General features: G+C 39.4%; 2 protein-coding genes across 3 annotated transcripts in view; both read right to left on the bottom strand.

Moving 5' to 3' along the window:
- Nucleotides 1–1,153, bottom strand: part of dlg5a (discs, large homolog 5a (Drosophila)) — a 34,492-nt gene extending 33,339 nt beyond the window's left edge. The window contains 1 exon segment of the mRNA XM_063875129.1: nucleotides 434–1,153. Coding sequence (XP_063731199.1) covers nucleotides 434–740 — 307 coding nt within the window. The 5' untranslated portion in view covers nucleotides 741–1,153.
- Nucleotides 1,154–4,108: 2,955 nt separating this feature from the next.
- On the bottom strand, nucleotides 4,109–13,604 carry anxa11a (annexin A11a). Of its 2 annotated transcripts, none has more exons than XM_063874812.1 (15): nucleotides 13,430–13,604; nucleotides 11,131–11,433; nucleotides 10,579–10,661; nucleotides 9,576–9,953; nucleotides 9,343–9,430; nucleotides 8,736–8,830; nucleotides 8,304–8,417; nucleotides 8,128–8,218; nucleotides 6,948–7,027; nucleotides 6,787–6,843; nucleotides 6,604–6,697; nucleotides 6,391–6,486; nucleotides 5,168–5,226; nucleotides 4,935–5,057; nucleotides 4,109–4,809 (listed from the first exon to the last, which is right to left on the bottom strand). In XM_063874812.1, exons 2-15 carry the CDS (start codon nucleotides 11,429–11,431, stop codon nucleotides 4,750–4,752), a joined length of 1,719 nt encoding a protein of 572 aa, XP_063730882.1. In that variant the 5' UTR covers nucleotides 11,432–11,433; nucleotides 13,430–13,604; the 3' UTR covers nucleotides 4,109–4,749. The 2 variants fall into 2 exon arrangements, with proteins under 2 accessions (XP_063730882.1, XP_063730883.1); XM_063874813.1 differs by having other exon boundaries at nucleotides 9,576–9,806.
- Nucleotides 13,605–14,890: the final 1,286 nt, after the last annotated feature.

The raw sequence follows: 14,890 nt of genomic DNA, 5'->3' as shown, positions 1-14,890 counted from the left end.
CCATGAATGTGTAATATGTGTATTGCAGTGAAGGGAGAGAGCATGGCTGAGAATAATGACAGGCTAGACCTTGGCTCTATTAACCACAAGCTGTGCGTTAGATCTGCAGGTCCTGCTGAATATTTAAAGACACAGGCTAGTGCATTATGTTGCGTGCATTTAACAGAGAATAGTGTTGCATTCAGGGACCGTGTGGTTGGGGAACACTGTTGCTTTCACTTGCAAACTGCAAACGAACCTTTATTAGCATTTTATACAAACGGTGGTTAATAATAAATCAAGATCTAAGCCTTGCTGTTGTGCAGTTATCCACACACGGTCTACTTGCGCCAGACCACCCAGATTGTAGGCTACTCACGGGAAGGGGCTGTGTATGATGGTTTTAGGGTAGTAAAAGCCTGTGTGCGTGTGTAGTTCGGGTTTCAGCTCTTACCCGTGGAGTGGTCCACAGGTCCTCCCCCTCCGTTGTTGCTGAACAGGGCAGTATACAGGTCAGGGTATGCCTTCTCCAGGGCCACACACAGGTCGAGGAAATGGTCGCTCTCCTTGTTCATCAGCATCTTCAAAAGGTGGTCTACTTTCTCGGCGCTGGAGGAACAATTCTGGTCCAGTTCGAACCTATCGAGCTGGCTCAAGGTACCAGAATCTATCAGCAGCTCGATCACTCGGTCCGCATCTGTTATGGACTCCAATAAGTTCTGGTGGCACTGGTCTAGCAACTCTTTGTGCTTTGGCTCCATGGCTATCCGCTGTAGTTCCGTAGCTTCCCAGCTAACCCAGACAGCCAAGTGGATGTTATGTCCTTACCGATCAAAAGTACCGAGCGACTAATGAACTTAACTTATCGTGGCTTGCAGAAGTTAGCCGGAGCCACCACGGCATTAGCTTGCACGGGAGATCAATTTTTATAGCATATTGAAAAAGGCACAAGAAGCCATATTTGTTGCCCAAGGCTGTTGACTGCACTAAACAGCGATACATTTTTCCATCTTACTCGTGTGTGGCTGTTCAGGTCCTTTTTTGCTTCCTCGCAAAGCACGCTTTGGCCGAACACATCTTCCTCTTCTTATGTATCATTTAGGGCGTCATTTGACGACTCGACTGCTGGGAAAACTCACGTAACTCCGCCGATGAGCCTCAGTTACACTGTATCCTCCGCCATGTCTGAGCAACTCAGCAGCTGCTGCCCGCTGTCAATCAACGTGCCATTCAGTGACCATATAAGGAGAAACGGGGCGGGACTTTCGCAAAAAACGCACCTATTTCTTCAATGGGCGTACACATCAAACCGTAGTACGTTGTAAATCCCAGGCGGAAAAATGAGAATGGAGAGAATTTGCATGAAAATCTGGAGCTATATTTTAAATGTCACCTCAGTAGTGCAGGTGGGTAAACAACAAAGTCATCCTTAGTGTAAAGCCACCTTTTATTGTTACAAAATGCAAACATGTTTCTGTTGTCAGCAGGGGTGGAATGTAACATTTACTTAAGTACTAAATCCACTTTTGAGATATACAGCTCCAGAAAAAATTAAGAGACCGCTCCAGGTTTTTGTTGAATCTCAATCTCTACATTTATGGCAGCCATTCAAGTGTCTGATGAATTCCAACACAGACAAAGTTGTCAGTAGTTTATATTTCCTGCAAAGTAGTGCCACATTTTCCATTAAATATAATTTCAACTTTATGCTACACATAGGCCTACAGTGTTTACAATTTTCATACAAAACGTTTGTTCAGCTGAATTCAAAAAAGGTTAGACACAATAAACAGTGTATGAATATTACAACAGTACACTTCTATTTACAGATAAGTGCAACAGTAAATGTATCCAATAATATATTATTTTATATAACTCCTAGTCATTTCTGCTTTATAAGCAGGCTACTAATAGATACATTTTAGATGTTCATTAGGGAACTGTATTTATAATGGGGCATTCATGTGTTTTCAGCAGTACCTTCTTTAGTGTAATAATCTAAATGCTTATTCCACCACTGGTTATCTTTTTTTATATTTCAAACACCTTGAATCAGTAAAACCCTTATTGACTTCTTTGAGATTTCTTTTATTTGGAAAATGCTTAAGCAGCCTTTAAGAAATAGGGATATTATTTATTCCTTGCATAATATTATCGATGTAGCCACAGGCTATCACCTCCTGTTTCTATATCCAAAGCTGCATTACAACCAATTTCAATGCTTACTGGATTTGTGTGTTGGATAAAATAAAAGAGGACAGTGAGCCATATGTGTTCATATAAGCATCATGTGCTTTGTATTTGAGCAGGATTTGTAAAGGACAATATGATGGTGATGGATGCACTCTGCTTCCAGTCTGCAGCTGAATAAAGATTGTTGGCACAGAGGCAGGCGTCTGCAGGCATACCTCTCAAACCATGACCTTATTCATGCATGCACTGAATCTCATTGTGACATCTATGACTCTCCCCCTCTCTCTCTCCGCCTCTGCCATGCTGGCTCCATAGCTTGTGCAACCATGTGCTATCCCTTTAGATGAAAAATTAATTACAAAATATTCATATCAAAGGAAATCAGGTCGCCTCTGCTGACGTTTGTGTCAGAATCCCACTACTGAGGACACACATTTGAAAAAGAAAACAGCTTGATGCTTTTTATCTTGGGGATATAAATGAGAATATTATTTACACAACAGGGCTGGTGTTTCTAGCTGTCTGATTATTTAGTGAAATATTATAAAACAGATTTGTTTATCAGACAGCCCATTATCAGAGCAGATAATAGCTTTATCTTTTATTCAAGAGACTGTCAGCAATCATTTATCCTGGTAAAATTGTCTCAAACTGAACATAATACTGATATTTATTAATATCTGAATAGAGTTATCCGACGTGAATGAGAGTGTTGAATAGAACCTCAAAAAGGATGCAGCATCTTAAAAATTTTAAAAGGATATATATATATATATCATTTTTAAGACATTTTAAAATGGAAAGACATTTCCCCTTGATACCTCACACCTTGAGGCCCTGTGAGGATTCCCTGATGACTATATCAGTAATAACAGATGTTAAATTAAGCAATTCATGGTTTCTAATTAACAGTGAATTACACAGCCTTCAGCTGCATGGCTGGATCAGATGGGAGGATTCTGATCATAATGATATCTAAACTACAGTGTGGGCAGAGACATGCCATGCAAAGGCACTTTAAAATTGCCTTAGAAGACTTATAATTATGGCTAGATTATCTTCACAAAACCGATTTAATTGCATCTAATCTCCATTAAAATTCCAGTTATTGTAATCTAAACATCCATCTAAAGCCCTTAAGCCTTTTCAGCCATTTCTGGTCAATTTTAATATGATGTAATCAAAGATGAGTCTTCCAGGATGGCTGTTGCCCAAGGGTCCCCCATCCAGCCCTACAGACAAGCTAGACTTGTTTAATATTGCCAAGGCAGCTTTATGAATGCCATCAATAGGACAGGCCTCCACCGCCTCACTCCACAGAGTTATTGATCGTAGTGCAGTTGACATACACACACTACTGTAGCCAGCCGAGCGCAGAGCCACATCTCTACAGTCAAGTGTTCGGCAGCATTTTAAGTGAAGCCAACAGCATGTAATAAGCTAGCGAGAGCTCCATGTGCAGCCCTACATGCTGACATCACAGCCCTTGAGGAAAGAGAAATGATGGATGTGTATTGATCGACTAAATGCTCTGTTTTTAAGTGTTGGGGAATGAAAACATTGTGTATCATGTTGCCGGTACTAATTTAAACTAAATTGTGATCATGTCTTTTGAACTGATGCCATCATATTATGATCAATATGCTTCAACACTGAGCATATTTAAGAGCTCTTCTTGAAATTCCCACTTGTGGTGTCGCTGTTGGTGTTGGATTAGGACTCCACTGCCCTCTAGTGGTAAACCGAGTCTATTACCAAGTGTTAGGACTATCAATGCAATCATGAACGGGTTGTCAGTTTTGGAGTATATTACTATTGGTTAATAGGTCATCTGATAAAAATAGAAAACACAGCTTCTTATTTTACCAAGACATCTGTATCTGGATGAGGACTGTCGTTTGTTGCATTTTTAAATGAAAACAGATAAACGTCATACTTTCAGCGCAAGTTCTCAACATTTATTTTCTGAGACTCATGAAAATAAAATCACCAACAACTGATGATATGCAAAGCTTAAGATTTACATGCTTCAATAAAAAGGTAAACCATACACAAATGGCAGTTTATTTTGCATATAAAGCCAATTAGGATTAAGAAAGAAAATAACAAATATAGAAGGGACAATGCAATTGCAAACACTGACAGACCACTTTGGCACTTAGCTGCAATATATTCTACGTCTGGTACGTAATTCAGCATTACTGAACTTTATAATTAGCTGATAAATGTGTCAGATTAATTATCTGATCATATTGGCAAAATTGATATAAAATATCATAAAAATATATAGCTCTAAAACAATCAAATTTAATCTCTTTCAAATCTATGGTATGGCCATGCATATTCAACACAAATATCCAGCAAAGATATAACAAGTGAAAAAATATAAAGACCTTTTTTACTGTATATAGAAAAAAACCAATATGTAGCAATATATAGATGTTGCTCTTGAAAATAGGTAAACATTGCATTGAGAGCACTGGCATGGCATGCAGGTGTGCGGCATGTGTATATAGATAAGGCAGGAAACTGATATTTATAGAGCAGATCTATAATGTAGTAGTCAGTGTTTCCTTTTCAGTCACTGCCCCCGCAGAACTTCAGTAGGAGTTTCTTATAGTCTCCGGATGTGTCTCCCTGTCAAACAAAATGCATTTGTCAGCAAATCATTTTGTCCCAAAAACAGTTGTTGCTTCTCAATCATCCATGTGGCAATAGGACTATTTACATTACACAGAATAAATATAGATGAAGATACTTACAGAGATGTGCGTGTACAGGGACTTGCCGTAGTTTTTCACATACTCCTGACGGATATCCAGCATGTCCACCTCGGAACGGGTGACCATGATCCGGATCAGGGTTGTGTCTTTGGTCCCAGCTCCCTGAAAACATGCACACACGCAAATACATGCAATGAGAGTGAGACAAATGAAATATAACGCTACACTTATTCAATTTAAAGAATACTATCTAACAAAAAAGGGATATTCACCTTCATGGCCTTGTAAAGTCTCTCAGCAAAGTAGGCAGGTGTGTGCTTAATACACTTCACTGGAACACAAATAGATATGTATTATTAACACAAGCGCAGTGTTCTCATTAATTCATTCTCTGTGTCCTTTTTTAAACAAACAAGATCACTATTATTATTATTATTACTATTATGAAAGAGGAACTTCTTGTGTTCACTGCAAGGTAGGCATATGCCGTCAGAAAAGTGAGAAATGAAACGTATGCTTACACCATGAAAATATAACAGGATGGCAACGAGCAAATGTAAAGCAGCATTCATCAATATTCATATCTAGTAACTCTCTTAAGGGTGTGCCACTCCCAAGGACGGACCTATAGAAGATTATCTATGGAGCTTTTAAGCCTGTTTGAGGCCAGCACATGAACATACTGGTTGACTCTACGCATTTTCATGAACACACCACTGCCATTGCTAGTGGCAGCTGTTTAAAGCTAAAAAAAAAAGGTAGATGTACACTGCCTGTCCAACACTAAATGTCAACCAGGAAATGTAAGTAACTCGAGGGAGAAGGTCACATATCTAGCAGCTAAATATCAAGGTATTTCTCTTTTGGTAGGGACTAAAATAGAGCTAAAAAGGAGAGTGAATAAATGAGTCATCAGGTGGCAGGAAATATGGCAAACATAGCTATAAAAACGTGTTGATGTTAGGTCAGGGTTTCTTTAGTCAGCTTGTTTGTGGGTGGGATTGATTTTGGCCTTCAATTAGCCAAATGAGTAATGCAGCTTTAAGCCAAGTTTCATTTGGAACAATATCAAATTATATATGAAAACAAAACAAAACACAGCATCAAAACTGAAACATTCCACACTGCACTTCAAGTCACTTCACAATGAAAACATATGGACTGATGGAATTGCACACGATTGAAAAGGTTCACATCAAAACACATCTATAAACAGGTTACTGTACCATAATTCTGACAATTGTTGGCAAAATAAGCGGGAAAAAAGAGATTATCCATTTGCCAGAACACCTTATTCAAAGATGAATTAACATAACTGAACAACAACAGGTAACACAATGACAATGGAAAAGGTTTAATGGTTGAATTGTACGTCAAACATGTCCAGCAGACACTCGTCATTAAATAATTATGCAGCACAGATTGTGACTCATGATAACTGGGTGTAACCCATTTAAGGCTGTCCTTGCTAAGGGTTGTGTGTGTGTGTCCTTACCCACTGCCAACATGCCACTTTCAAGGTCTCCGGACATCTCCCTGCCGATGCTCTTCTCTATATCTCTGCCACACATCTTCTGATACTCCATAAACACTACACACACAAACACCATCAGTACAACTATGAACAAGGCACTACAGTTATATTTCAATGTGTTTTAAATGTGGAATAACTTATTAGATTATGCTTATTAACATATATAGAGAATACCTGCTCTGAGATGAGGTTTGCTCCTTGCACACAAAATAGCATTAAACTTGGACTCATCTGTTCCCAGTTTGTTTTCTCCAGCAGCATACAGGGCCTATAGGGAGAAACAGTGTGTACAGATCAATATGCCAAGGTAAAAGCAATACAAGAACTACCAAGGCGCAGATAAATCACCAAACCTACCTGAGCATCTTGTTGAGCCAGAGAGATGTCGACATGCTCTCGTTCGTCACGATTACCCTGCAGAAATCAGGAAAGCATATTAATAAGTAAATGGGAAAGTAGTTTCTGAGAGATATGTATACTATTGATCTATATAATAATAATAAATATAAAATCCATACCTGAGCAAGGGAGATCAGGAGCCTGCGGAAGTGTCCTGAAGTATCCCCACTGATGGCATCCTCCAGTGACTTCTTGTATTCTGAAACGGTAACAAAAGGAAATGACACAACTTAACAAGCTGTACATTGTTCCATCATATAGATACTGTTGGCTCAAGTTAGTGAACTTTGAAGGCTGATACTTAATGTGATATTTATTGACCGGACTTTCTGAAATATTTATTTTTTACGGCTTCAAAGAGGAAACTAGCATTACAACACTGCATTTATAAGGAATTAAGATTCAAAACAAGACTCAAACTACTAGCACTATACTGAAGATAGGATGACCATAACATTAGCATAACAAATAAAACAACACAGAACAATGCAAATTGTAAATAAACAAATAAATCATAAATCCCAAGAATTCCTAAAAATATATTTCAGTTATATATTCTTATAGACTTTAGAAGCTAGTCCTTAGTGACTCTACACCCAGCGGTGTAGGAAGAAGGCCGATAGGATAATAAAGGACCCCCATCAGCCCAGCAACAATCTGTTCTGTCTGCTGCCGTCTGGCAGACGGTACCACAGCATCCGGACCAAGACCACCAGACTCACGGACAGTTTTATACCACAGGCTATAAGACTGCTGAACTCCTGAGCTCTGTGAATGTCTACTCACATCTGTTTATAGTACACATATATATATTATACACATATGCCATACACATCTGTTTCTAGTGCACATATCTATATATTATACATATCTGCCATATACATCTGTTTATACGTAATATGCATCTGTCCATACCTCCTCAGTCAACAGTGTAAAGTATTTAAATACTTTCAATGTATTCCACATATGTATACATTTCACATCCTCAAATCTTTATTGTTGATATTGTAAATATTCTTCTCTCTTTTTGCACCATTTTATTTATCTTATTCGCACCATGTATGTTGAGTTGTTGGAGGAGCATGGGATATAAGATTTTCATTGCCAACATATACGCTGTATATGCTGTGCATATGACCAATAAAACCTTGAAACCTATATTTGCTAAACATGTACAGTTTACACATGCTATGTTTGTAAAGATAGACAGAGATGATCTACTAATGGAATAACATTTCCAAAAACAGTGTTGTGTCACTGTGAGATAAAGGAGATCACAACAGTCCCGAGGCATCTCACCTTGTTTGTAAATGCGGTTTATCTCCTTAATTTCAGCGTTGGAACGAGAAGACAAGATCTCTATCAGACAGGCTTCATCGGTTCCGGCTCCCTGTGAGGAAATCAGAACAATGACAAACTGAAAACCTCACCTTGGCCCTATAAAACTACTACAGTTTTTTTCAGTAAAAATGTACCTTTATGGCACTGTGGAGCTCAGAAGCATCCAACTCAGCAGGGGTCTTCAGCGTGACCATGACCAGCTTCCTAAAGTCTCCGGACAGCTCTGAATTCAGGTCCTTAATCAGATCCTGAAAATGGACACATGGTTAGCATAACTCAAAACCATCATTCACTGCTGTTGGGACAAACTGCAAGAAGCGATGAGGCTATAATGAGCTCTGAGGACATCCAATCCTCTTTCCACTTTACTGGCAGCCCCAGCACCTGTTGTCTACTGGTCACCATTACACTCTGCTAATCCACACTGAGCCACACACAATTATTTACTGAGGAAATGTGTCTGTTTCGACAACAACTGTTTTTTCTTTTTAAAGTCATTAGACCCTTGAAGGAAAATAGCATCACTAACACATAAACTGATCATTAGGCATAAACAGGACTGATACCTTGCCATAGGCAGTTTTGTAGGATCGGAGCAAAGGCACACGCTGCCTGTTGGAGCGACTCCCCAGCAATTCGATGATGGCTTGCTCATCAGTACCTGCAAAGATGGGGGCGCAGTTTCAAATCAGAAACAGATCATACAGTAGACAGTGAAACACCTCTAAATGTCCAATTTTATAAATACCCAAAGCAATTGGTATATAATTAAATGAAAGTCTTTGTAAGCTAACGGATAACAAAACGCTTTTGCTATTTTATTATCCAATTTCATTTTAAAATCGGTCCCACGGTTTCTATAGTTTGTTTGTCTCTTCATAAACAAAAAAATAAATGTGAATTCATGCAGAATGAGCTGTTCATTTTAAGTGTTTAATTGTGTTTATGTGGGACTAATAATAATTGTGATTGAAAGTGTCCACTGGTCAGTTTCTACCCATTATCCTGAAAAAAAACCCATAAAAGACAACTACAGGTAATTTACTAAACAAATCTTAGTTTACTATGATCCTTAGAACCAAGATCAACTAAATAATTTTAAAAGGGCAGCACAAAGTGATACATAGTTAGAACCTGAAGGATATTATTAAGCTCTCTGCCCATAACACTCACCAAAGCCCTTCATGGCCTTCCTCAGCACCTCTGAATCTCGGAGCGGGTCAGCTCCAGGAAAATCCTTGATTGTTCCCCTGAATCCTCTCTGAGGTAACAACACAATGACATGTTACTTCAACAAAAAAGTCAAACATATTTGGACATAACATTGGGTCTGTGTGTATTTAAAACGAAACCACAGAGAGCTATACAAAGACAGAGTTTACTTTTGGGTGTTCAGTGTTTCTTACATTGATAGGTGGAGCTATTGGCATGACTCCTCCTCCTCCTCCCCCGTAAGCTGGCATGGATGGATTGGGTGAAGGGGCCTTTGGGTAACCTGGTGTAGGTGCTGGTGCTCCTCCATAACCTGGCATGGGTTGGTTGGGTGATGGTGCACCGGGGTATCCGGGCATTGGCTGGCCAGGCTGACCAGGGTAGCCCATCCCTTGGCTTTGGGGGTGTTGCATGCCTCCTCCTGGCTGTGGGTACAGGCCATATGACTGTTGGTTAGGGACGGGGGCACCGTACCCGCTAGGCATAGCAGCAGGTGGGTACCCCCCAGGGGCTTGGGCGTACATGGATGGGTTTGGAGTAAAACCCCCCATGCCCATAGGGGTCTGGTTGGCCTGTGATTTAAAAAAGATTGGTATCCCATAAAATGTGGAAAGATGTTTGAAGAGTATTTAATGCAAAGCAGAGGCAGCCGGTCACACCTTTTTTGGATTAGATTTACATGCATTTATTATATTTCTGCAATTGATCTCTCTTTGACAAATAATAACCCCTCACACTGGATCTTACTTCAGAGGAAAAACTGTGGACAATGTCCTCATGTTTTCTTCAAATTATAAAAGTATCCGAAAAAAGTGAGGCCATGCCATAATAGGATGGAAATTCAGATATATGTTAACATATAATGATAAATAAGACAATGACTCAGAAAAGAAAAAGGAATAAACATTGATTTAGATTGATAGGTTTAAAAATCATGAAAATGAATTAGTTATGCGACAGTTTTTCTTATGCAGAAAGAGAAGCTGACAGAGAAAATGGCGATGCTGAGGATTTTAAGAAGACGTTTTGGAAAAGTCTTACCACAAAGTGAAAGGATGTGATATTCCATGAATGGCTGTGTAACTAATTCTAACTGGAATATTCAACACAATAATCTGATGATGTTGCATTATACACATATTTTCAAAACATTTTTTTTTAGAGGAAGGTTAAGGTCATTTTTAAGGCCAAACTTACCATGCCAGGGTTGTATCCAGGGTTGGATAAGTTGCCAAGACCAATGGAGGGGTATCCACCAGCAGGACCCCCACCCCAGCTGCCTGCAGCACACAACAAAGACAAAGCTGTTCAGGAGAGTTTAGGACGCATTGTGCGACTAAATGACTGAAATAATTCTGAAAGTTAGTCAGGAAGGATCGATCTTACTGGATCTTCCTTTTTCTCACTTCACAATTAGTTAACAGGTAAGTGAAAGGGAACTAGACAGAGAATGGGAGTACTATGTGAGGCACGGACTGTGGGAATTGCTCATCCAAGCAACAGAAGACTAGGTCTCATGATCCCTGTTGCCTAAATACACAACATTACTGACAACCCCTTTTTATAATAGGCAACAAAATACCTTTACACTCTTATTTTCTCATTTTTGCTCTTCTACAAGTATATATAAATCTTCTATTGTGATGAGTGTGATTCTTTTTATCTGCTGGATGAGAAAGTAGGCAGCTTTGGCTAAAATCTTGCCCAAATGGCAAAATCATACTTTATCATAACAGCACAATAGCTTACCTTGAGGTGGTGCCTGTGGGTAGCCCCCAGCTTGTGGGGGGTAGCCTCCTGCCTGCGGAGGGTAGCCACCAGGCTGCTGAGGAGGATAGCCACCCGGCTGTTGAGGAGGGTAGCCACCAGGCTGTTGAGGAGGGTAGCCACCAGGCTGTTGAGGAGGGTAGCCACCAGCCTGCGGTGGGTAGCCTCCAGCTTGGGGTGGGTAACCTCCAGGCTGAGGCGGGTAGGCACCAGGTTGTGAAGGGTAAGCCCCAGGCTGTGGTGGGTAACCGCCGGCCTGAGGGGGGTATCCAGGGTAGCTCATGGCTGTGAGAATAAAAAGAGACCTGTCAATCAAAAGGGCTGCCAAACATGACCAAATAATTTAATAAAGATGTGGAATAGCCTTATGCTGCAACCTTGACAAAAACATATGTGTTCTTATCTGTCGGTAGAACAAAAACAAAAGAAAAGTATGCTGTTATTGTGTGGGAAGATTTCTCATTAGTTCGTAGTTTCTCTTTAGAAACACAGAATCTCTGAGACAGTGGCTCTCTTTAGGACTTTCAAAGTGTCTTGACTGAGATGCCATAAGTCAAAGAATGCTGACCTCATGACAAGGGAGATTCATTCAATCCTTCACCTTGGCCCTTTCTCAGTACACTGTCATGTGTGTTTCCCAAAAATGACATCCTTAGTACAATGACATAGCGAAAAATAGAGTTTTTAAACACACCCACCTCTAAACCTAACCCTCCTTAATTTCTCCTTCAACAAGGCAGGGACAATCTAAATGTTTCAGAACTGGGGCAATTCTATAATAGGATTTTAAAAATATAGATCTGGCTTATCATATATTAATGGACAATACCAGTCTGATCTACCTGAACAGTTTCTTGATTCTGTTGTTTTTTTAAAAACATGTCTGCACTCACCAGTCTTTTTTTTTGTGTGTACCAAAGTACTGAAGTGCCACTGCAATACAAAGAATTGAAAACTATTTGTTGCAGGGCCATTGGATCAGCGACATTATTAGTTTAGTGGTGGGGTGGTGAGGAAACTTTCTTTTAGTTTTAGCGAAACATAAAATGCCCTTGTTCCAGTATGCCTACTTGTTCCATGGTAAGACTGACTTTGGAGGACTAAATGGAACGTTTCTCTGCTTTGCATTTTATGGACACAGAAACAGACATGGCTGTGTTTGAATAGGTAGGGAAGCTACCTTACACAGATGTCCAATTCCAATAAAGGAAGACAAAAGCTTTTAAGTTCAGCAAATACATCACTTATTCTACGTGGGATTTTAGTAGGAAAATGTGTCCAGGATATAGAGACAGCAGTACTGTTGTTTTTAGCCTGTTCATCCTCATGCCTTAAGTCTAGTGTCAAAAACACATTTGGTCACAACACATGGTTTGTCTACTTCGGAGTCAAATGGTTCAGGTTTAACACAACACATTTCATTCCTGTTAAGGTGCAAATATATCGCATCTAACTTCTTTCACACTTCAAACTGTGAGAAGCCGCGGCTTTTCAGAAACACAATGCAAAGGTGCAAATCTCAACACCAATGTAGGCTACAACCATTTGCTTAGGGAGTTAAGAAATGTAAAGTTTTAGGGTTAACATGTCATACAAATAACCAAAGTCCACAAATTGAGGTGATAATAACTGCTAAATGTGTGGTTTAAGACAGTGTCGGTTATCATCAGCTAACCTTAACGTCTTTTTCCATTATGTTTTATTGTAGGGTGTGTCAAGTTTTTAAAAATATGGCTAGTTCGGCGAAACATTAGTAATTACTTCATTTTTAGGTAGAGTACACTGCACAGATAATCTAACAATATGCTACACAGAATAGTCAAGGGAAAACAGTCATTAAACTCGCTTGTGCATAACACATACACAACTTTCGTTTTTAATCGAACGCTGGCTTTTACAACGCCGCTTCAGGCCTGTACTAATCTTCAGTAGAAAACAACGTTACCTCCCAATCACTTTACATAATGTGGCTGTATCCGCTGTATTGTATGCTGTAACTAAGCTAACCTAGCAAGCGGGCTAAGCATAAATAAGCTATCGACATTAAAGCAGCAAAATTAAGCAAGAGCAAGACGAGGAGTTTAAAACCTTAAATGGTTAAAGACATTATGCAATAAGGTTGGTAGGCTAACGACAGCGCCGAGAACAGCAAAGCAACGACTACAAAACGCCTACAAAAATAGTTCCCTCTTATCCACACATAACTTGTAATGTAAGCTAATGAATCATGTGTCATTCTAGCTCGGCCCTGTTTGAATAGTTATTTGATTGTAGTACTTACTTTAGTCTGCTTGCAGTCTCTTCCTTGAAGACGTTTCTCTAAAAAAAAAAGCAGCCTCAGTTCTGTCTGTACTTGACTGCTGTGGGTGGGACTCAGAGTTTCCATTTAAAGAATCCACCCATATGTCTGCCCGTCACACTAAAGCAGTGACACATAGGCCTACAGCTGCCTTTCACCATGTGACAATAACAAATATTTGTTAACCATATACATACCTGGCCATAAATGACATGATGGAAAATGTGACAGAACGACCTCACCCATTTTGTCACAATAGGTCTTTTATTTCACTGGCATGTTGTCAAATACATGTAAAACAAACCACTCACATTTTTGTCTTTACTGATCCACATTTACCTATTCTTAACAATCAGATGATGTAAATATGAGTTTACTGTATATTTTTTTAAACAATCAACAATTTACAAATACAATTTCAATGGGAGAGGGACTTCTTTAAATTAAACCAAAAATAACACACATTCTAATAAACTACATTTTTTATCAGCCCTTTTATTCACAATGATACAACACGCTGTAAAAAAGGTGAACGCAGATACAAAACATGTTTTAGTGATTTTATTAAATGCAGTGTACTGTGTGACTGGTTATTGTGACGTGGCTGTGATGTGATCATGATGAGGAAGTGATATCTTTCTCTGTCACTGATCATATGAAGTAAACTGAGAAACTGTAAGTAAAATTCAAGGAAGTTGTACACAATTCTGTAAGGAATTGCACAACTGTAGTGTTTGTGTGTGTAAAAGATATTTGACACAAGAGGGAGCCAGTTTAAAGGTTTTCTCTAGACTACCTAGGCCTTACCAACAAATAGCCTGTATATAAACTGCCACCTACAGGATGGTTTGGAGGCTCAATACAGAGGCCGGGGGCTGGTGTGGAGATGCCACTTTTATTGATCAATTAAATGATTAGCAGTCTTTACTGATTCACTAATGATCATGTTTTTCTTTTGTTTCACACATGAATAAATAGTTTTAAGACGGCTGATCAACTTTTCTGACTGAATTTGCAATTTAATGAGCTATGAGAGGAACACTGTTGTAATATTAAGCCTTTACTAAATTACCATAGGTCACAGGGACACTCTAAATAGTAGTCAGTAAGGTGTCTACTCGCTAAATAAACACAACACCTATCATCCCCTCACCTAACACCTAGACAAACAAATGTTATTGTTATACAAATAGGTTACAAATAAATGGCATCATATGGCTGAAACATTGTCTTAAATTGTTTAGTTTCATTGGCAGAGTACATATTAACCATGGTGTACATTTTAGCTGATGGATTTAAGGCCTAAAAGAGCCAGATCAACAATTTGTCTCATCCAGTGGGCTGGTCATGAATATTCACCCAAACCAGACGCTGATTGGCCTGCGTGCTCGGTGACGTAGATCCGTCCTCATTGCATATTCAAACAGCCTGTCTCTGCCCCGC

This window comes from Eleginops maclovinus, chromosome 22 (assembly GCF_036324505.1).
Source record: "Eleginops maclovinus isolate JMC-PN-2008 ecotype Puerto Natales chromosome 22, JC_Emac_rtc_rv5, whole genome shotgun sequence".
In the NCBI taxonomy this organism is placed as follows: domain Eukaryota; kingdom Metazoa; phylum Chordata; class Actinopteri; order Perciformes; family Eleginopidae; genus Eleginops; species Eleginops maclovinus.
This window is presented reverse-complemented; position numbering and strand designations above follow the sequence as displayed.